This window comes from Haliotis cracherodii, unplaced genomic scaffold (genome assembly GCF_022045235.1).
Source record: "Haliotis cracherodii isolate W230 unplaced genomic scaffold, xgHalCrac1.p SCAF_33, whole genome shotgun sequence".
Lineage (NCBI taxonomy): Eukaryota > Metazoa > Mollusca > Gastropoda > Lepetellida > Haliotidae > Haliotis > Haliotis cracherodii.
Genome location: NW_027266290.1, coordinates 2,939,468 through 2,964,353, shown reverse-complemented (window position 1 = coordinate 2,964,353; position 24,886 = coordinate 2,939,468). Strand labels below are relative to the sequence as shown.

The following is a 24,886-nucleotide window of genomic DNA, read 5'->3' as shown; positions in this document are numbered from 1 at the left end:
AGGCCGAGGGTGGTGGATAGAATCACTCGGCATCGCTTCCATGTGATGAGAGCAGGGGGGCTACTAGACAACCCTGGCACAACCCTCTCTGGAACTCCGCTCCTCCCAGAACTGTCAGCCAGGATCCCATTCCAGCCAATCAGGACACAGGTGGAGCATGGGAAAGCCCAGGAAGCAGAAGGGAGTTTAAATCTCTCATTTGTCAACTTTATTGCCTCTTTATCGCTTCAATTGGCCGGTATAGCCAAAGACGGTACCCAAGGAACATTTATCTGGCAGAGTGAAGTCTTCTCCTTGCTTGTCCCCATGCTAATGGACGTGACGAACCCTCTGTCTCCAAGAGCTAACGCGTTCTCCATCGCTTCGCTCATGTCAGGACCCGGTGCGGAAGCAATGTTCATGGGTATACCCCCTCTTGTCCCCCCTCAGAGGAGTACAGACTGTTACTTTGATTGGAGCCAGGGAGGAACATACCCGACTGTAAAGACAATGGAAGGTGGGTACTGTGTGGACCAAACCGTGTTATCTCCGTTCTACCATCGGCTGAAGGATGTGCCTCTTAACATTAATGTTTATGTGAAATACTTGTAACATGGTTTAGCATCTCTTTTTCAACTGATTTTATAAATAATATGTAGATTATTATATATTTCAAAAGTTGTCAGACTATAACATATGTACCTACATCGTTACATATACAGCCAAGGGCTGATGCTAATATACGGTATTATTACCTGTAATTTTGTCGGTATATTTTATTTCAATAACTATCTTCATTATTTATAAATAGTACCCTACTGTGAATTTAGATAATTTCTTAAGATGATAATATAGGTTGCATTGTGATAATATATGTTACATGAAATGACATTTCTTATATTTTCTATTATAAATAATAGCGTCAAAAACATTTCCATAATCATAAAAAATATCTACTAAAACTAGAGTACATTGTAAAATTCCGACTATACCGTATGCATGTATTCATGAATCCCCATCAAATAGTGATGATACCGGGTGTTTGCATAGGGATATGTGTCCAGATAGATTTATGTCGCATATATGACTATGCCGCTCAATCTGTTCACATTAAATTGTTCTTTTTATGTAATGTGCAATTGACTGTTTCCATATTTATTCGTCTGTAAAAGATGCAAACCATTTATCACTCCTAATAATGGCCCCATTTCCCCTGTTAGCCAAAAACTATCTGCAACCAGCGAACCATCACATGTAAGCCTCAACACGCAGAAGGAGTTCCCATTCAGTTAAAGGCCATGTTTCTAATTGAGCGTATAACGAAACAGAACATAAATGTTTAGAAATATATGTGAGGCAATCCGCGACATGTGCCTCGGGGGAAAGCAGCTGCTTTCTGGAGACGAAAAATATTTTAGAATTAGTCATGTTAGCAAGGAAAAACAACCTGCTTTTGAATTAGTGTAGGCGCTTTAAGTAAAGGACATAATTGAAGATCACTTCAGATGACAATTGTGATATATTGTGATTATGGGGGAGCAAATTATGACACTTTTATTCATGTTGGTTTTGTTTAATGTGTTAAAATGAGATGTGTTTAAATTTTAAAAAATCTTCTTTTATATTATTGTTAACGCTTTAAGTAAAGAACATGACTGAAGATCACTTCAGAAGATGATGGTGACATATTGGCGTTAGGGGAAGCATATTACGACACTTGTATTTATGTTATTGTTTTGTAATTAAAAACAGTCTTTTTTAATATTATTGTAGACACTTTCTTATAAGGACAAAAATGAGGAGTTCGTCAACTGATGTGAACAAGCATGATTGTGATATATTGTAAATATAAGGAACCATTGTATTTGTGCTGTTGTCCCAATTCATTTTCTGATTTAAGAAATAACTCTCCCTTATAATATTGATTCTGCAATCAAGTATGTTATAACACTTATAACTGTATATGTTTTTGGTTTTTGTTGATATGAAGAGTATTGATTGGATTTTTTTACACACGTACAACAATCGATGAGATCATATGAAACGGATGCATTGTAATGGAATTTTGCTGGACGCAGGATTGTTATTATGAAGTTTACTATACGTATACATTACGACATAATGTGTTGTAGAAACAGATTCCACTGGACGTAAAAGGCAAAATAACGGTGAAAATAATATGAATGGATCACTGACAACTCAAACAAGTCTGTAGCTGCATCTTATTATCAAAAGTGTTTTAGTCGAACTTGAAAGCTACATTGTATCCCCCGCAGTGTATCCTCGGGGTATATAAGTAAATTTATCAAAATATAATAGCACCATATACATGTAAAATAAAATACTGCTGCTATATTTGTTAAGTGTTCATTTAATGCTTCCATATTTGTTGCGATTTTACCTAAAAAATTTAGATGGCATTAACATTGAAATTTCCTGTTTACGTGTCAGTCTTTTTACAAACTGTTGTTCTTAATATTGCTGTAACAGCCTCTGTCACTGATATTTGTATGTTTGCTTTAGACGTTAGTAGAAACGTGCTCAGTGCTCCCATCCCAAACAGCGTGGTAAATTGTTAACTTATTCTGTTAAAAATACCTAAATTATAACAATTGATAAATGATAATTAATTATTTCATAGTGTGGATGATAAAGCAAAATTTTAGGTTGTAATCATGTCTATAAGGATACGTTTTATGGATTGTAAAGAACAATGTTGCCATAGATACGGGATACTAACCAGCCAGATCCTCAGTGGACTGATATGATGTTGTCACAAGACATGTATGCTACATTAACATGACATCAAGAGGGATTTAAGCGTTTTCACCAACATCAAACCGTGTGCATAATTATATGTCAATCGCTGTAAAACTGTTACTAGTGTGATGTAACTGCTATTGAAAAAGTCAAAGATGTCACATATCTACCATCAAATTAGGAAATCCAGGTGAACTTAACATTTATAGCGACGTTAAAACTGTAAATAAGAAAAAGTAACCGAGAATTGTGATGAACCAGTGCCAAATTCTTCTTAACATTCTTGTATTTTTTTGGTATAATTTGGCGCCAACAATTTTCAATTACAAATACGATTGTTTTTTTAAAGATAGGACAATAAGTAGCGCCTGTTGCCAGGTATATTTACGATATTATACATCAACATTGTATAATATACCGATCAAGGAATAGCAAGTGGTGCCAAGGCTACATAATGGATGTAATATAATTACTTTAGTGCAGATCACAAATGTTCGAAGTATTTGTTCATGTGTGTGCTTATCCGCCTGGTGTCAACACTGATTTTCAGTGATCTATTCAAATATATTTCTCCGGTATTTTGCTTTTTATCCCTATGGATTCTGTTTCATAGATAATGGAGACTGGTTATTCTCCGTTGTATATTTACTTCATTCTGAATTATTCATCATTAAAAGTTATGAGACACAAATATCCGCAACTGAGAAATTAATAACCATTGTATCACTTATCAAGGCTATATTCGACGTGAATTAAGACGCGTAGCTTCTTCGTTCGTATTAGAAAAGCTTACATTAAACACAAACTTAATCTGTATGATCTTGGTGAGAACAACCGACATTTCTTAAACACATATTCATGATATCGTCGGAATCGTACAATCGATTCTGCTTTTGGCAGAGATAAATATGGAAAGTCGCTTTTATTTGAGAAGATTCTATCAATACTTTCACGTGGAGGTGTTAAGTACAACGCTCTAATCAGTCAGTACGTTTGTCTTGCACTGTGTTCCCCAGGCCTGAGGAATAATCACCAGTTCGGACAGTGACAGTAAGTGGGGGTGACAGTATCCCTGATACGCGGATATTTATGTTCACAAACATACATTTGCTTCTCAGGAATACGTGGATTCAGATCTGCTGTAAATTGAAACAGCATGGTTATTTTATACTTTACGGAAGTAAAACGTTTCTTTTTTTGTCAAAATATCAATTATTCCATGAAATTTTATTTATTTTGGAGAATGAGAGCATGGATGTTTAGAATGATTCCAGATACATCTTATTCTTACTTTTCACTGTCCATGAACGGGAACTGCTATTGCGAGAATATATTTAGAGCGCGTATGGTTTCATTTATAGAAGACATCTAGCGTTCTTCAACTTTCACTGTCAATGAACGGGACACTGGTAGAATGAGATCATTTATACGGTTTGTGGTGAAACTAATCATTTGTTTAATACAGCACTAAAAACTAACTAAAATGACAATCTAGACATTTATTTGGTATATATAACAAGAGTATCAGATAAAATACGAAATTGGAAAAAAAATCATTTTCACGCTAAAGCGTGTCAAGTAGTGAATAGATGACAATTTCTTACAGAGAAGTCAAGAGGCATGGTAAGTTGCAGTAATATCATGTATAAATCACAGTACATGATAATAACTGAAATACACTACATTGTAACCTAAAATATATTTGATGGTGTGAGATGATATGAATCGCCTTATTACATGTACTTTTACCCTCTTAAAATTGGAATGAATGCAAAATTTCTTATGTGAATAAATAATTTTGCACACTGACTAAGTTTAAAAATTCAATAGTTCTTCTATTCATGATATGTCATGTAAATGATATCACAAATAACCTTTATGATAAATGACTGTATGTTTCATTCGCCAAAGGATAAAATAATGCAGACACAAAAACAGTTCCGTACACAACTTGTCTAGGACAAGCACTGAGGCCATTCAGAATAGGCATACACACTTAGAGTCTTCTGGCTTTGACCTGCTTAGATAAGAATATACTTTTTCAGGCTTATCACTTTAAAGCGAGAACAGATTGAACAAAGACGATGCAGATAGCGATTAACAGGCCATGTTTTAACGAGTGACGATAGACTTCAAGCTACTGATGCTGGGGTTTAACATGCTTGGTCTAGAAAATGGGGATGCCGTCACATTTTGATTGAACGCTATTGTTTCCTTGAGACTTGGTACGGGAAAAGGTGTTCGTTGAGATTGAAGTTTCGGTTAGTTCATTAACTGATAACCAATTATGTATATCTCAAGGTGATATAGTTCCTGTAGTTCTTTGTTTAATGGTGGAGGTATTTAATGAAGAACTGAATACTTAAAGGGTACTCGCGGAGAGGAGAATGGGATACTATGTACATATTACATTATCGAATCTCCACTAAACTAACATATTAAATTACTAAAACCGTTGGACTAGAATTTAAAGAAAATGGTTTTTTATCAATACGAGTGTAATGCAGTGTTCTGCTTGATGTCCAATGGATGTACCAACATATTCTACGATTTGTAAACATGATACAAGAAAGTCGGGGGGGGGGGGGGGGAAGGCGGGATGGGAGAAAACGAGGAGAGAAAGGGGGTAGAGAGAGGAGAAACAATAACATGCTATGGACATTTACACAGGCCTTTGAAATACACAATCAGAGGTCAAAAGGATGCATAGACGCATAAGGGTTATGGTGTATTACAGCGGACAAATGATGACTAATTCAAATTTTCAGAAACATTATATCGATGTTCATATTTCTGTATTGTTTTCCACGGTATAGATGGAGTTAATGTTAATTTGTCATGGTATAACAGATGACTATCGTAAGATGAAAAAAATGTGTGTTCTTTAGTATATGTTTTAGTAATATTTATAACGTTAAATAGTTGACTAAAGTAACCGACAAAGACAACACAGGTTCAGTTCCAACCCGTACATATGTTATATATAGAGTGTTTTCCTGTAAACGCTAAGAGAACGAACACTTACCGAGCACATTTATGAAACAAATTGGCCCGGAGCGGGTAATGGCAACCTAAATCGGCCTACACTGACGGTGATGTCAATGTTAAGTAAATATTCCCCGTGACACAACGTATTAATTTTAATGTGGATCTTTCAACGCCACATTGTGCAGTGTCAGGCTTATTTATGCTTCACATCTGACTAAACGTGAAAGGAAGGATATTTGGGAATGGTTTGTTTATTGTTGGATAATGCATGTCCTCGTAATTAGAAAATTACGCTAATTCAGCAAAAAGAATGTGTTTCGGTCCGATCTGCACAACATCAAGCACATTAATGCCAACTGATATCTTGTCATTGTTAAGTGAGTGAGTTGTGATTAGGCAATATTCAAGCAATATCACGGCGAGGGACACCAGAAACGGGCTTCACACATTGTACCCATGTCGGGAATCGAACCCGGGTCTTCGTCGTGACGAGCGAACGCTTTAACCACTAGGCTACCCGACCGCCCTTCATTGTTAACATTTCGGTTCATCTGCATTTGCAAATAAATATTAATAATAATTGGTAAGGTTAAATGGGGTTTATCGTCGCGTCCAAGATTATTGCACTTGTATAGCGACGTGCATTCACGTGTGTGTGTGTGTGGCTGCATGTACAAGTCCAGACTGATGCCAATTTATAGTGCTAGCTCACTGAGATACCATGCCGCAGTTTAACATGAATACCCCACTCAGACACAGTATACTGATTCCGAGCCGACCAGTCCTTGTTTTAGCCCCTCACGCCGAGCGCCAGACAGGGTAACAAGTACTATCTTTGAACGTCTTTTGGTATGACGCGGTCGGGGATCGAACCCCGGACCTTCCGCTCTCCGTACGGATGCTCTACCACTAGACCACGGAGACGGTCCTTAATAATAAATAATGGATATGGTTATCGTCTATCCGTTTGGGCATGCTCAAAGCGTAAACTCCAGTATTACCCCGGTCAATGGATGAACAAACTCGATTCTCTTTCTCAGCTCCCCGGGGAATATACAACCCAAGTTGCCTCAATAATTCCAAAGATGCCTCTGTGGTCTTGTGGTTGAGCGTCCGTCCCCGATCCCCTATCGCGTCATACCAAAAGACGTGTAAAGATACTACTTGTTTTTACCACTTGGCGATCGGCATTGAATGGGCTAAAACAAGAACTAGTCGACTCAGATTCAGTATACTGTGTCTTAGAAGGGTATTTATGTTAAACTACGCCATGGCATCTCCGTGGGGTAGCACTATAGAATCGGCATCAGTCCGGTCTAGTACAAGCAACCACACACACACGTGCATGCACGTCGCTATATGAGTGCAATAATCTAGAACGCGACGTTTAACCTATTTCACCTCACCTCACCTCACCTCACCTCACCTCACCTCACCTCACCTCACCTCACCTCACCTCACCTCACAATTACCTGTATGGACCCTAGCAGCCAATGCTGCAGTATGCTTGCATTACATAGTACACCTTAAGTCTAGTCCAGATATTGCAAATAACCGACTGCCCTTATTTAACTATTGCTGAGTGCGGCGTTAAGCGACAAATAAATAATTACCCACAAACGCAAAGAAAGAGGTATCCTTCTCAGTAATATTGAAGACAAAGATTCCCCTCTTATAACGTTGTGTGGTATCAGGTTCGACATAATCCTTGTTTGATACAGTATACAGTCGAATACTCTGATCATACGCTTCATATGGGACTGATTGCGTGTTCACTATGGAAAATGATGGCCGGTTCGAAACTAATTGTCATCTCAATGAAAGGGTGTTTACATGGCGAGTTCTTAAAGAACGAAAGCTTATCATCCATATGCAAAATCAATTTCTGTGGTGAGATTAAAGTCACAAAGAATCGTTTATACTGGTAAAAGAGTCTTACACATTTTGATTGTTTTTAAGTTTTGCTGTGTTAGTTAGTGTATATCTGGTCATCGTTCTTCAAAATTGATATTTAAGAAGTTAAAAGCCTTCTTCACTCCAGATATTGATGTTCATCATTCTATGCTGAAGGCTAATCATATGTACGAATAAGTTATGAAATATTCAGTGTTGTATATGCATATATACACAACAATAAATGGATTTTAGATAGGTTCATTGACTGATAAGAACTTTTGTATATCTCAATGAGATTTTCTTGTTGTAATTCTTTGTTTAATTGAGTTATAATTTAAATAATTCATTTTGTTGAAGCGTGTATGTCGATAATATATCCTATTTTGAAATATTGCAAAAATATGTAATATTACAAAACCATCAATCTTTTTTCAATATTCAAACTGATATTTCCCGAACATGTGAGGAAATAGCAACAACAAATTTGGCATATTGGTAAAAACCTAGTCATGAATCATTATAATGATGACACCAGGTGTTAGCGAAACACATGAGTATGTCTAGTAGCATTCCATTTGGTGTGCATATGTACATTCATCACCGAGTCTACCGACAGAATAGAGTAGTGCATTGTGTGCCAACATAATCAATTCTTGAAATAACCAATTCCAAAGGATCTTTGTTGTCAGTTGCTGATCCGAAATTAGATATTCAGGTAAACAACAACCTTTCAACTGCACAACAAGGATTTGTATTTAAAATTGGTTATACAATACACTTTATGCTCTTCAATACAAATATGTGTGTGTGTGTGTGTGTGTGTGTGTGTGTGTGTGTGTGTGTGTGTGTGTGTGTGTGTGTGTGTACTGGATGGGTTTTGAACGATAGTTGGGTGGATGGAGAGAACCTAAAAACTCTAAATCACTGAAAAAATATAATTGTGACACAATCAACTCCATTTAAATTGGAGAGGAGCCCCAGTGAGATACCTGAACCTGTGGTAAATCTAGACTTGCTTCATTTAGGGCTATAACATTACAGTAAGGGCTAGGCGGAAGGGAAAGTAATACTGTTTAGGGACTGTGAGACATACAGGATGGAAGATTGTACTTAAACACCTATGCGTGCTACTTTTGCTTGTATGCATATATTGCAAAGCGATAGAGGGCAAGGAAACATATCCAGAAGCCATTTCGGTGCTTCCATACAATAAATATTCTTGAATCTTGACCCTACCAATACATTTCAGCTTGTCTCCTCAACACAAACGCCGGCAGAGCGTTGTACGACGTCGCCAGGTACGATGCACAGCAAGAACACCAAGGCTGTCGTCTTTCTTCTCATGATGTGGACGTTAACAAAAATGAACTGGATTCGAACTCGGACAAATGTGGCAGCCCTACGTCCTTGAAATCTGAATCCCCCAAGAAACCTCTACACCCCAAGTTAGCCAATGTGTCCGTGCAGCTGGAGATGAAGGCTTTGTGGGACGAATTTGACGAACTCGGGACAGAAATGATTGTCACAAAGGCGGGACGGTAGGTACAGTCAGTAGTGACTACATCTTCGATATAAACTGGGCGTGCATGGTTTGTAGATGGATGTTATTGCACGTTTGTACATATACCGTTACTGTAGAAGATATTTGGCTAATTATTCTGCCCTAATGTTTTATATGTTTTTAAGAAAATTGTATACCTTATTCGTTTAGTCCCCTCATGAGTACAGTAAGAAAAGCCAATATCTAGCCTCCCCAGTCATTGCTAAAAGCGGCGAAAAACTACACTAGCTCGCTCAGTATGCTTAACATTCAAAACTGATTTACTTTTAGTGAGATACTAGTACATAAATCTTTTTCAAGTCTTCATGAAAAAAACAATAACAAGATATAGATCATCTTCCATTAGTTGTTTGTCATACGCAATGCCAGCCTTGGCTTAAGGTTCATCTCTCTTGGTCGTTTCTGAGAAATTAACATTGAGATTTGCAGCAGATTGTCGGGTTTAATTTCTGTACAACTGTTGGATGACGGCAGTTGTACTGATACCAAACAAATATAATCTGAAAGTCACACTTGCTCTTTCACTGCCGTATGTTAACCTTGCATAAACACCAACAAGTATTAAAATATTTTCGTCGGTCTAGATTCTTGCATAATTTGACGAAAATAAAACAATTCATCCTTTCACACCTCCTGACCTTACAGTTCTTAACCATCCATCACCGATTTTGGCAAGATTCGGGCACATACTTGGCTCAGTCCTTAAGAATAACAGTACTGTACTTCAATAATCTCGGGAAGTGTCTGGGTAACGGTGCCGGTATTGTTTCCATATCAACAAGGCCATGATATTGTTTTCTCTTCGAACAAACCATTACATATAAGTCACGTAATCAAACAGATAATAATCAGGCTGTAACCTGCACAGGAGCTCGGGTTCGGTTATGACGTGTCTGCACCTGTAATTACTCCTTGCGTTAATTACCCCCCGGGGGCCACGTGCCATCTTCTTGAACCTGATGATGAGCAGGGTGGGAGGATGCAACCCTGCCCCATCCCTGCTCCATCGCGGGGGTCTGGCATGTGATACAATGTTACGATTTCACACATGCTGGTGGTGATGACATAGGATTTGATTGAGCAATAAGGAGTTTCTGTTTAGGAAGTATCTCTACTTGCCCCGTGTCAGTGTTTACGTCAAACTGAAACGCCAAAGTCATTTCCGTGTTTATACTTTGCCTGAGCATCCTCAAGTCTTGAATAGAATCTGTTGTTCAAGCTCAGCGCTTCAAGACTTTTATTTATACCAGTTACGTGAGGACATGGTTATTCATACATAAATTATAAGTATGATTAACCTATAAGCATATATATTTGGACGTTAGCTTGTCCTAATATCTACCAACACTTTCTGCCTTTGGCAAAAAAACTTAGAAATAATTATCATTATTTCTAATTCCATTTACCTGTGCATATCTTAAAGGGCGGGCATGCTTCTTCAAAATAAAAAAAACAATAGTTCCTCCTCAAAAAGCGAACAAACGAACAATCAAACAAACAAACAAACATAATTATTAAGTATTGACCTCTGCATAGTTCACAAGATTAACAGTTTTCCACTTTTTAAAACATTATGATGACGTCACGCTATTGTTCACTGGCCATTTTATACAAATAAACCTGGAGCAACTATACGTCATTAAGCAAAATTATAGAGAAATTATTACACCAACCATAACATGATTTAATTGAGAAAAATCACTCGAATCTGTGGATTCCGAAAGTAGTATCAAGCGATTCTCATGATTTCTCCATTACAGAATTACTCACGAGAAAGGAGTATTTGATTATCTGCATATTCCTACATCACATATTTTTGTAAAAATCCTCATCCTGTAAAAAATGCATTTTCTTGTTTCTGGTTGAAACCAGGACAAGTTTTCTGTTCTACTTGCTATGATGTATTTACTGAAGCAATGAACACCTACGTTATGTAACGATTGTTATGTAAGACCTTCACGCATGAACGTTAACATGCATGCTAACTGTCACGATAACAGTTATTGATGCGATTCTCTATTGGTACGTGCACAACAGACACATTATTCAGGTCAGCTGCTCCAAAAAACAAGGACTCATAAATATATGACGTTAACGCAAGAGAATAACCAGTCTCGATTATCAGCCGAGACAGATTCCAGTTGGCGTAGAAGGCAAAATAGCGGTGAAAATTATATGATTGGATCATTGAAAATTGTCTGCCTCTGCTGCACGTGTGGTAGATTTGGAAGTTAAATATATCCACTGGCATTAGCTATATCCATTTCTAAATAAATAAATGTTCTTCTTAAAACCGTGGACAGCGTCCCGTTAACAGTTTATAGTAATAATATTACAACATGCTCCAGGTGAAGATCTTATTGTTTCAAATCTTTCCATTTCCATATTTCTGACAACGAAAACAGTAGCACTTGATTTGAATGCAACATTACATCGCTTTAGTATGTGCTTAATGTAATTACAGAACATACGATCCGTCAAGCTTCTTAATGTTTGCTCGATTCGGTTAGGAGATACGTGTACACCAGCACATCCCTTCCCCGAGGCGACGCCATGCACCACCCCCGCCCTCCCCGATTCCGACCCTTGGTCCCTGAAATTCTCCTGGGTGTTGATGCACATGCTGGGCGCTAATTGTCGTCGATTTCTCGAAATGATCTGTTTAGAATCGGCCCAATCTTAAAATGAGCCGGAACATTTGGTTAACACATGTGGTTCCAATATCAATCAATTTCACATTGCAACTAAAACCTCGGGGAAACAAACGCGATCTGCCTTCTAAAACCCGGGGGACCAGGATTTCAAAGAAGCACATGGGTGCGTCAGGCAGGACTTCGACCAGAGAGCATCCAAACTTAGAAGAGCAGAATGGATATATTTTATCTTTCAATCTCCGCTAGTAAATCAAGTCAAGTTGAACAGAAAAACATTTATCTATGTTTCATTTTTCGATTCGACCTGCTCCGGAATGTTAATTTAAGTTTCATTTGTCATTTGCGGAAATTTATGGCGGCCCGTGCTTTGTATGTAAACATGGTTTGACGGCCTCTGTAGGTGGTGTTTTCGCTTGTTCTATGTTTACTCTGTGTTTATTGTGGTTCTCTAGCCACGATATACTATCTTTCCTCAAAGGGCGCACCCCACCTTACGCTAAAGTAGAAAACATTCGAAATGTTCCATTTATTGCAAATATTCGACCTCCACGATAGTTAAATGTCGTCAGAAGTAATATTCTTAAATGTTGGGTTATTGCCTTTATAACTTTCACATCAGTAAATGCCCTCGATCTGTGTTTGATCTTGTTCACGTTAAGGAGAGAAAATGCTTTGAGATAAGACTTCATATCTAATGGCGATACCAGTTTCTTGTTAATAATTTATATATTTCTCTGTGCTGAAGGTGTTAATGACTTAAACTATCAACAGAACCATGTCTACGATTAATAGACACAAAACACTCGGTCATGCAATGTTCGCTAGAGTCTCGTTATGGTCATTTATATGTTGATGTGCATTTACCCTAAATAATAATCATAATCATAATCATAATCATAATAATAACAAGTGCACTTATAATGCGCCAGATGCCATTCACCAAGTGGATGCTCATAGCGCTACCCTTATGATTTCAGTTCACGTCTTGTAGACTTACCATAGACTACCATAGTTTCTTAAAATATATAATTTTGATAGAAACAAACAAATCCATTTAAACTGCAAAATGATCCCATACCCAGTGAGATTGGAGATTCTGACTTTTTGCAATAGGAGCCCCAGTTAAATGAGAGATCCTGAACCTGTTGAGAATCTAGACTTCATTTAGAGCTATAGTATTGCAGTAAGGGCTGGACAAAAGTAAAGCTAATATTGTTCAGGGACTGTGAAACAGGCTAGTCTGGGCGTAGACTAACATTCATTCTCTGAACTGAAAATAACTCATGATGATCTTTGGTCTTTTTTTATAATAAAACATTTTCGACGTAATAAGCGCACAGGGCGCTCTCAAAATTAGAAATAGGGGTCTCTTATTAGAATAAAATTTTGGGGCTAATTAGGATTGTCCAAGAGCCAATATATTAGCAAATATCGTGTGCGCTTATTAGAGCGGGGCGCTTAATGCGTCTAGAAAGGCGCGCAGACATGTCATCACTGATCCATTCCTATAGTTTTCACCCTCTATTTTGCCTTTTACGGCCAATGGAATCTGTTTCGGCCGATAATCGAGACTGGTTACTCTGTGGCACTTACGGTTTATATACAGTTCCTATCTACACTCTTGAATCTTTTATGAATTTGGGATTTGGGGGATTTTGTTTGTTTCAGTGTTTGTATGTTTGTTACTCCTGAAGTCTGTTACGACACTGACACTCTGTCTTGTTTCAGCTGTAGACAGTCATGCAGATAATTACTTCAGCATAAACAGTCATATTAACCCACGTTTCAATCAATCAATCAATCTTTATTTCAAGTACTGAAAAGGCCATAGGCCTATAGTACATATATACATACAGTAGCAATGGGTGCAATAGGAATTACATATATCGTAACAAAATATCACATCTATAATGCAGAGGATCTGATGTTCATTGCATGATATATATACATTGAAAAATATTTTGTGACTGTTTCATTTTGGGATGACATGAGGATATAAAATTTCACGTTATGGAACTGTTACTGATATAATATAATGTAGTATGTACCATTTGAACACATTGTTTGACCGTCTTCATATCAGAGAAGGAAAGGCCTAGGCTGTGTGTCATGTTGACATGTTTTCTTCAGCAACAGTTAGAACTATCGTATCTCCAATACTTTAACACAAATGTACAATATCCTTTGCATTAAATAACTTTGTTCAATTTCAACAAAAAACAAAGAACCAGGCCATAAAACAAGCGATCATTAGGAAATTCCATTGTTTCTGTGGGCAAAATGATAATGCATGAATCCACTGACAGGCAGAAAATATGTAATAGATATAGAATCATGGAGATTAGTCCTGCACCATGACTGTGGAATATATTTATTTTATGGAAATAAAATCTAGAAACGCATACAAAAGCAAGTCTAGACAGATCTAGCTAGCTCTATGAAATCAGCATAGGGATTTTTTTTAATTTTAGAGTCAAGAAGGATATTGTGCAATATAAGATTTCAGAGACTAAATGTTAGTCTACATAGAGATTTACCAACCACCTTCTCCAGCGGTTAGTGTAAGATACGTGATAAATAGGATGCTAGTAGCCGGGGATATTTACTTCATGAATCATGCTGTTCGAAAATAGTCCAAAGAAGAAGCCTTCCCCACTATCGCATCTGGTTTTTGTTACTGAAATATTTACCAACTACAAAAAGAAGATTTCACAATGGTTGGCTGTTTTTTAACGAGCTGAAGTACGCCAACATGATATTGTATATACCACAAAAAGGTTGAGGGCCGATTCTTTCATATGACCACAGTTATTCTGTCATGCCCTGACAGATAAACAATAGTCATGTGAAAGAATCGGGTGGCCCTAAACTTTGTTTGTGCAGAATATAATGAACTATAACAAAAGTTACGTTCTGTCTGTTTTGTACGTAAGCAATAGGCATTTAAAACATACAAACATACAACACCCAAATAAAAAATATCCATTAAAATATTTTATTCTTGTACCAGTAAGTTCCTCTAGTATATGTTAATACCCAGTCTGTCTTACAGACCCAGATACAAATATGTCAAATACAGCCCATGCAAGTGTATAATGTTTGGCAAGTCTAGATTCCCCCAGTAACTGATAATTAAGAGAGTCTCTCGGCTCCTTTTAATTAAGTTTTTATTAAGATAATTTTCAAAAAAATAATTTTGGACGATATGTTCATTTCAGAGACTAGCTGTTAGTCCAGATAAATACCCTGCGCCCAGGGTCACCAAGGCTTTGCCTTCAGTCTCATTCGAATGACACCACGCTGAAAACAGCCGTTCAATCAAATTACTCCCACGGGCGAGACATATTCCGTGCACAGATAGGATACGCGATGGCAACGCCGCGAAACGAAGAAAGGGTTTCGAATAGGTGCAGGGTATAATCATGAAGGAATGGATATATACCCTGAATTATCGAGGATGTTGTTTGATAATATATGAAGTATTCATCTCCAGCATTGCGTCCATATGTGTATGACGATTAGAAGACCAGCTAGAGCCTCTACGTATATTACGAAAAAAACGTTTCGAACAAGAAAGGATAACGGATCTGTTTTCAACAAGACAACATCATAAATAATTTTACACTGCCATTTCCTGCACTGATGGCAACAATTCTTTATTTGTCTAAGGTTATAGATTGAGAGATCTTTCATAGCGAGAGTCTGACGAGAAAAACTTCTAGCCATGCTAGCTCTAACATATTTAGAACGAGGTTATATACAAAGAAAGAAGACCTTTTCAAGTATTTTCTATTACTCTACCTCTTGGGTGATATCCTTTGGTAAAAATACCCTTTGGAATGCTGGAGAATCGATGTGCAGTTTTTTTGTTACAGTGTTTTAAAAAAAAGCATTTTATGACCACGGTGAAATATTCGTAGGCACTGAGAACCGCTACTATTTCTCCTTACATGACAGATAGGAACCTAAGGATATGCTACTGATAGACTTACACATGGGGTCCTTCAGGTGATAATATATATGTTTTCTTTATTTAAAAAAGTAAATAATCATTGTTTTGTTTATGGTTGTTTAACGCGGCACTTAGCAATATTCCATCTATATGACGGCGGTCTGTAAATAATCGAATCTAGACCAGACAATCCAGTGATCGATATCATGAGCATCGATCCAAGGCAATTGGGATCGATGACATGCATCAACCAAGTCAGCGAGCCTGACTACCCGGTCCCGTTAGTCGCCTCTTACGACAAGCAGGGGTTGCTGAAAATCATCATTGAATATAGGATGATATATTTTGCTAAAAGCTATGGTATATTTGCACGCAGAGACAACAGGAAAATGGCTAATGGTTATTCAAATGTGTATTGTATGTATTAATTTTGAATTTTTCAACAACAAAAAATTTAAGGTCGTAAAGGAATCAAAGAATGTGCAAAGCATACTCCATAACCGAATCTTTCAGTACATGTGCGACTTAATAATAATATACAGAAGAAAAGCGACAAAGCCATTTCCATAATCATAAGAAATATCTGATTAAAGCAGAGTCCGTTGTACGATTCCGACTATATCATAAGCATGTATTTATGAATCACCATCAAATAATGATGGTACAAGGTGTTCGCGAAAAGGTTACCGTATCCTGCCCCATCGATGGCACCAGTCAGAAACACACGCAAAGGCAGGTCAACTGTTCACTGAACTCCACTTTTCTTACCCTCATGGATCCGGACCTAACGCTGAGGATTTATTTGGAATATTCATTTCATATTGGTTTATGAAAAACTATGTATCAAAATGACAACATTTTACATGTTATTAATCAATAGAAATGTTTATGCATTCTGACATGATCAAACGATGCATGTTTATAAGGGCTATTCAAATCGTGGATGAGACTGTGATAGAATCTTCGTAATGTTGACATGCATTTGGTGTCCGTGTATTTAAGGCCTTAGTAAAGCTTCCAAAAAGTTCCAAAGAGTCGACATAGATACTAGTATGTGGAGGACATTTTAAAAATGTTTAGATCAGTGACAAAAGTATGTCCGATGCAATTCCCATTTCGACTTGTGCCATATGTTTCCGTGTTTTACAGGTAAACAATAATGTTGCCTGTGCAATTATGTGTGACTGGTGTCATCGTTGGGGGGAATATACCTGGCATCATCAGTATTTGATAGTGATCCATTAACACATGCTCATGATATTGTCGGCAACACACAGTGAACTCTGCTTTTACCAGAGAGTTCCTGTTATTATGTTTTTATCGCTTTTATTGTTATCTGATCGCAGATTCAAGTATTACTTTGTTTATTTTATAAATATTTTCTCTCACTTAAATATTATCAAATAAAGACAGAAGCTTTAGACGTTGACCTAGCCTTGCTCGAAGGCTGTACTGAATGATACGTCCATGGGTGTATAGTAATTATATCCTTATCATAGACAAGTCTAAATAAGCGGACAGTAATTAAGACGCCAGTCTGTTATGGGGACAACGTTTTGTTTCTTATAAAATCTAGAAATTATTATTTAAACTAATAATTAGCAAGACCTGTGGCCTTAGAGACTTGTGCACGTCTAGCGTTGGCCATAAACTCCACATCATCACCTTTAAGATTGCCGTAAACTCAACAACTCAACTCAACTCATCACCTAATATTGAACATTTGTGTTAATCTGCCGATATTCATGTTGAAACAGCAGATCATACACGCTTATACATTCCTTGCGCTCATATGGTTTTCACTGTAGCGGTTCCGTGAAAAACACTTTAAAATCATTTAAATTTGTAACCTAAGAATAACATAATCCCACATGTCAACGTCATATAACAGATGGGGCATTTTCATAGACGCTGATGAAAATTTCATAGAATCTGTTGTACCGGGAGTTTAGAATCGGTAAGATTGAATTCGACATTGGTATGTAACGGTGAAAGAACTTTAGCGCTGTGTAATTTACACAGTTTCCGTGTCAAGAGAAGTTTATAGCAGTGAGAATGAGTTTAGTGGCCTGCCAGGCCATTATGTATCGCAAGTAAACACTTGATTCCCGTGCCGTCAAAATATGGCGGTGAAACGAGCTGGATTTCAACGTGCGCGTGTAGTTACTGGAGGCAGCAGGAAGCCAAGGCTAAACAAAGTTAGGAAAACAAAGTGCAGGCAGGCGACGCGAGAAGAAACTCGGGACTCCGGTAATTGGAAAAACTTCTGTGGAAATTGAAACTATTCAAGTGTTGGGAGAACAGGTGCATCACGGGATACCGTGTTTACAAGCGCTTCGCCGCCTTTGCGTGTACCGACATGAGTTCGGCGAGAGTCCTGTCGACAATGATGGCGCGGGGTCTGGGTAGCGTTACTGGAGGAGGGATTGATGTTGTGGGGGATAATGGATGGATGTGCAGTGTACGTATTTTTCCAATTGTCACTATGTAGATATATGATCCTAGATAAGTCATCTTAGTGAGTTGATATTGTTTTACGCCGCAGTCGGCTGAATTCCAGCTTAATCACGACAATCTGTAGATAATCCTGTCTCGACAAGAGAAACCAGGTTCTGACATAATTTTTACTTATGGTTTAAATAAAAAGCGACTTGTCTTGTCATAAGCAGATGGACGTTTTTGTTCTTGAATTACCAATTCTGGTAAGGTGCCTGAGTGATCTGCAGATCATACAGTCGTACTGAAAAGGGTTTTTTTTTTCAATGTAAAGAAATGGCTGTTGGTATCTGATCTGTTGCCCAGCGGAAAGAAGATAATTAGTTTTAGATCCATTGTTTAGAACCATAAGGGGGATGGCACCGAACGCCATTGATGCTATCCTTGAGAATCTAAACACATTCTCTAATATCCGCTCTGAAAGGAAATTGTTCTCATTGCAATGTCCGAATGACAAGTTTTGGTCTGAAGGTTTGGCTTCACTGTGTCTTCAAACACAATGCAATTACTTCACTACCATAACGCTACGAAACTATGTATAGCCTCACTCGTCATGCCGTAGTCGTGTCGGGGTCGTGTCTTCTTACCGGTTCGATATTTGAAGCCAATTCTTCGCTTCGAAAATCCAGAATAAAGATAGAAGAAGCCTAAATCCGCCAAATATTCACTCAATACGCTCTTCATCCTCTCAAATAATGAAGCCATCAATATCATGATCAGTTGTATTTGTTTCCATGTGTATCATTTAAAGAAATATTTACCCCTTTGATCTTAATCAACCGAGGACATATAATGTATATCATCAAATATGTAATTATGTTTTTTGTGTTTACAGGAATGTATGTATGTCTGTATATATGTATAAATGAATCATAATGTTTTGCCATTTAGAAAACTTGCATCTGTTCCGTAATGGAATGTTTCTGCAATAGATAGGATCTTATCTTATCTACGCAAACTTTGGTAATACAAACGGTTGTTGCAAGTACAGATGAACTTAATTAAACAGACATAATATAAACACGTCTTTAGTACGTTCAATCATGTGGCACGTATGTGTTTAGTGTAATCGGTGCCAAACAAGCCACGGCTGCATCTACCATACGACTTAACTGGTATAGGACTTCATCGATCATTAGACATCTGGCGTAGGATTTCATCTTTCATCCACCTAGCATACCACTTCATCTAGCGTACGAATACATCCAGCATATGACTACGTCTAGCATATAACTCCATCCTGCATAAAACTTCATCTTGAACACGACCACATTGTGTACAGAACTACATCAAACAACTACTTCATCTGGAATAGGACTTCATTTAGCATACAACTGCAATTATTTCGAATTAATATCCTGTAACTACCATTGATGCATTCTTGCATCCTGCATCGTATAGGTCCGACGACGTGGACGCGATCGAAAGTTAACACCATCACATCTGAACAACAGAAATATAAATACATTATAATTGGCTTTGATGGAGGTGGGGAGAAATGGGTTAACGTCACACTGAAGATTGTTGCATTTACATAGCTACGCAGGCTTTGGTGGAAGTTACAGGGTAAGTGTATACGAGTAGAATATAACCAGCGATATGACGAAGGGTCAGCTACCAGCGCCGCTAATACGGGCACATCTTAGTTTGATAGACCAAGATTGACCTCAATTTACAAATGTCGATAAAATCAGTAAATAAGCTATGGTGTCACTGGATTGTCTGGTCCAAAATGGATTGCTTGGAGACCACCGTCATGTGGCAGGGGCACTGTTGTACGGCTTTAGGCAAAAAAACACTTACATTTTTATGCAAATTGTGTGAGTGGCGGGTTCTATCGGCAGAGCAGGACATGCTTACACTTTTAACGAACGCCTAGTGTCCTCACTGATTTCATTGATCCATGCGTATAATGTTCTCCACGATTTGACCTATGGCGTTGACGTTTTGTCTAGGAGGTATGTGTTTAAAACCGTGAAAGATTGAAATGATATTTCTCTGATCGCGTATGCGTTTCCGGTTATACAGATCATGACACCTGTAACATCCGGATATTATTTCTTAATCCTATATCTCTATACAAGTCATCTTTTGATAAGGATAATCAGATAATATCATTCTATTAAATATATACGTGGCATTTCAAGGGACTCAGTTTTGTGTATAATCAAATGTTGAGCAGTATATATTGCTCTTTCATGGAAAGGAGGGGGGGGGGGGGGGGGGGGGGGGGGCACGGGTTGCCCAGTCGTCTAAGGCGCCGCGGTTCGCTGTGCAGAGTTGCGTCCCTTGGGCACGCCAGAAACCTATGATTGTGGGTTCGAATTCCGGTTCGTCCCGATTATGTTTCTAAGTTTGTCAGCACCATACCCGTGCTCGTGGGTTTCACCGAAGTGGTAAACGTCTGAGACCTGCATCACTTCGGGCTTGCCTCCCACATTAAGCTTAAGCTGACACGCCGCGATATAACTGTAATACTGTTAAAAGTGGCGTTAAACCCAACTCACTCACTCCTACTGAGTAAGTCCGAGTAACTCATTGGAAGGAAGCAAGGTTACCATGTAGCCTAAGGCGAACTGTACACTTGCGACCCGTAACCGCCAAAGATTCCTATCGAATTCCAGATTTAGATCATAATGATCCTTGGTTTTTTTAGCCGAGTATCAGGTTTCACTAAACTAAACCTGCATCTTTTAAATTGGTAAGTGACGGTGCTGCAGGAAGGTCGGGGCATGCTTACCCTTTTAAGTGAGTGAGTGAGTATGGTTTTACGCCGCTTTTAGCAATATTCCAGCAATATCACGGCGGGAGACACCAGAAATGGGCTTCACACATTGTACCCGTGTCGGGATTCGAACCTGGGTCTTCGGCGTGATGAGCGAACGCTTTAACCACAAGGCTACCCGACCGCCCCTTTACCCTTTTAACGAATACCCGGTGTCATCACTGATTTTCAGTGACCCATTAATGTCATTTTCATCGCTATTCTGCAGTTTTCGACCAATGTATTCTGTATCGTCGGATAACCGAGAATAGATTGTCTCTGGTGTTGAAGGTTTAAATTTACTCGCAACAACGGTTTTTATATATAAACCACTGCGATGTCATGGGTGTATGTTCTGAGGAACACACACACACATCATTCTACCATTAACTAGTACGATGCTATGACAGATCTGTGATATCATTAATTATGATATTTACAAACCTCTCCAAGCCTCCAACTATATCAATGGTATCAAATGTTATTAAATCATGCAAACCTATCATGCTACTTCTCAACCGTACAAGCCTCTGACAGGTCTAAGATATCATTAATTATGTAATTTAGAAACCTGTCTAAGCCTCGAGTGAGACTCGGTATCAGGTTGTTCAAAAAAACTACCGACCATATCAAGTTTGCAAGAGATTGATACATTCCATGCTCTACAGTCTTATCGTGGCCTCCCCAGAATATAATCTTTTTCATTTTAACCCAAATATACAAAAACCATCTGTCGTCATTTTTTGTCTTTCGTATCTACGGACGGCTCTGTATCTCTATTTTCCTAGTGTTTCCGTTTTGACTTTTGTCAGTTTAATTTCTCTATTAATCTTATCACAGCGCGCGCTGCAACTCTGGGTATTGTGTTACAAGATAAAGCTCCGTGCAGGGTTGGTATCAGGTATTGGGGAGGGTTCCCGATAATCCAGAAGTTTAAGCCTGTGTGCCTGATAGCAGCATCTGTTCTGTCAATGAGAGTGACAGTGATAGATGCCTTACTTGTATACACCAGATGAACCTGTAAAGTACATGATCACTGCCCACTTTAGGTTAACGATGGTCATTGTACAAGGGAACAGTGTGATTCAACTGGTTGTTGAACGTTCCACACTTCTAGAAGAAACATACCCGGAACAGATTTCCTTCCAGTCTGGAGCTTCTGAACTTCGCCATGCAAACAAATACTGACAGCACCTTTATTTTTACATTTTCGCCGGATGTTTTTTTTATTTGTTGTTTAATGCCGTGCTTAGCAATAGTCCAGCTATAAACCTGTAAATAATCGATTTTGTACCAGACAAACAAGTGATCGATGTTATGAGCAACAATATCAGGGCACGCATTGACATAATACCGAGTCTGGAGGTCTCATGTATTAAATTGCCTCTTACGACATTGCTGGGTTGCTGGGTGTAAATTCCAACCAGGAATGGTCGCTGGGCTCACTTAAAGTAGGATAATGTCTTGGTATAGTCATAAGAACCTTAAGAACTGCTTACTACAGTTTATTGAAACCAGGTCGCTTTGTTTATTGTAGTGGTGGTTGTAATAGGATAACGGAATCCTATTCACCAAATCATATAAAAACAAATACTCTATGAAATACTTGAGGCAAAACAAATGCTAAAGCTGCAGTTACTCCACTCTGTTTTTGAAAGAGTTTGGTTTTATAAGTTGTTTTATCTAAACTGTTGTTGTAGTTTGTTTCCGACCAGTGTGTGACGTGATGTCGTCGGTTAGAACCTTTTTTGTAGACCGTGATGAGATGATCAGGCGATATGTAATGATACACGGGGCTTGTATATTTAGGCTATTGCCTCAACACAACAATATTCCAGCTGTCTGACGGCGGTCTGTAAATATTCAAGTCTGGAACAATCCAGTGATTGATATCATGAGCATCGATCTACACAATTGGGATACGATGACATGCATCAACCAAGGAAGCGAGCCTGACCACCGAATCCCGTTAGTCGCCTCTCACGACAAGCATAGTCGCCTGATACGACAAAGCATGGGTTGCTGAAGACCTATTCTACCCCGGATCTTAACGGGTCAAGAGTTGATGTAGGATGGCTACAGTAAACTGTTCGAGTTTGTGTCGTGGTAACCCGTCTTTGAATCAACACCTCGTCTGCCTCTGGTTATTTACAGGCTGCTGTGATTTATACTTCTCATCTTTTGATGGGGATATATTTTATTATGTAGATGTAGTAGTACGAGGTATCTCAGCATCCATTTCAAGAGTTGAGTAGTATAGCTGAATATTGCTCAATGCAGAGTACTCCCGTGAAGATTCGGGTTTAGAATAGGTCTTCAGCAACCCATGCTTGTCCAACGGGATCGGGTGGTCAGGCTCGATAAATAACATCGATCCCAATAGCGTAGATCGATGCTCATAATGTCAGTTACTGGATTGTCCTGTCTAGGTTCGATTATTTACAGACCGCCGTCATGTAGCTGGAATATTGCTGAGTGTGGCGTTAAACAACGAGCAAACAATGCTGAATAACCAAGCGGCGCGGACAAGTGATCATGGTTTCAACTTCTGGTTTGCCTCTCTCGATCATTGAGAGGATGAATCTTGTTTTGTTTGTTTATTTGTTGTTTAACGCCGCACTCAGCTATATTCCTGCTATATGACGGCGGTCTGTAAATAATGGAATCTGGACCAGATAATCCAGTGATTGACATCATGGGTATCGATCTGGACAGTTGGGATACGATGACATGCATCAGCCAAGTCAGTGAGCCTGACCACCTGATCCCGTCAGTCGCCTCTTACGACTAGCATGGGTTGCTGAAGACCAATTCTAACCCGGAATCTTCACGGGACCGATCGTACATTGTATGTCCGTAAATAATCGAGTCTGAATGTTTTGGTGCACTGTAGATTAACGTGACATTCACTCACTCATACGTACACATCATCTAAATAGTGTCATGTTTCTGTTTCAATATATACACACGCTCTCGAAAAACATCACTATCCAAAGTACACTTAAGAAATATTTCCCATGAGAATTTGAGAATTGCAAAGTTAGGCTGTTCACTTTTCAGAGTGTTCCAACCAGATTATAATGAAAAGAAACAGAATACACATTAGCGTCCATAGACTACTTGACTACTGTTCATCAACAGGAGCGACATCTCACACGCTATCATCACCCTCCCAAGCGCTAGATCAAGAACTCCTCCACAGCACTTGTGTCTTTATCACCCCGCTAATATCGGCCGTTCGTCACAGCTCCCGACAGCGACAGTTCCGCTCTGTTCCAGCTCCCTACACTTGAAAGCAGAGCGCGTCACGGCAGGTTACAGCATAAGATTGATGAGCCGCTCAGATTGATGCGTGTTGTATCAAACCCTGCCAGGAGTTTACGTCTTAACGTCTCACTCTATAAACTATCTCTAACTAGCAAAGACTCCTCGTGTTATGACGTTCAAGACAAATGGGATGAGGGCAGTGATGTCGAGAGCCAAGCTCGCACTGGTCTGCGAATGATTACTGTTTTGGAATCATCGACAATTTCATTGATTTCGTTTCTGTTTTCGTTTTGCCACAGATTGGTGGGGTTTTTTAAAACCCACGCTTCCGGTTTGGGTATTGTAGTTCGATGTGCATTAAATTTGTGTCACGGAGACTTGATTTGTCCACATTGGCTAAATAGTTACACTTACATACAGCAGTAATCGTGATTACTTGTAATACCCACGTGGATATTGTCAGGTTACTTTTGTCTTGTTTGTTTTGTTTGTTTAACGCCACACTATTCCAACTATAAGACGGCGGTCTGTAAATAATCGAATCTGGACCAGACAATCCAGTGAGTGAT

General features: G+C 38.6%; 1 protein-coding gene across 1 annotated transcript in view; it reads left to right on the top strand.

Moving 5' to 3' along the window:
* Window positions 1-246: 246 nt before the first annotated feature.
* Window positions 247-24,886, top strand: part of LOC139477362 (T-box transcription factor TBX1-like) — a 42,237-nt gene continuing 17,597 nt past the window's right edge. Inside the window, exons 1-2 of the mRNA XM_071259917.1 lie at window positions 247-496; window positions 8,873-9,161. Coding sequence (XP_071116018.1) covers window positions 307-496; window positions 8,873-9,161 — 479 coding nt within the window. The 5' untranslated portion in view covers window positions 247-306. The remainder of the gene's footprint in view (window positions 497-8,872; window positions 9,162-24,886) is intronic.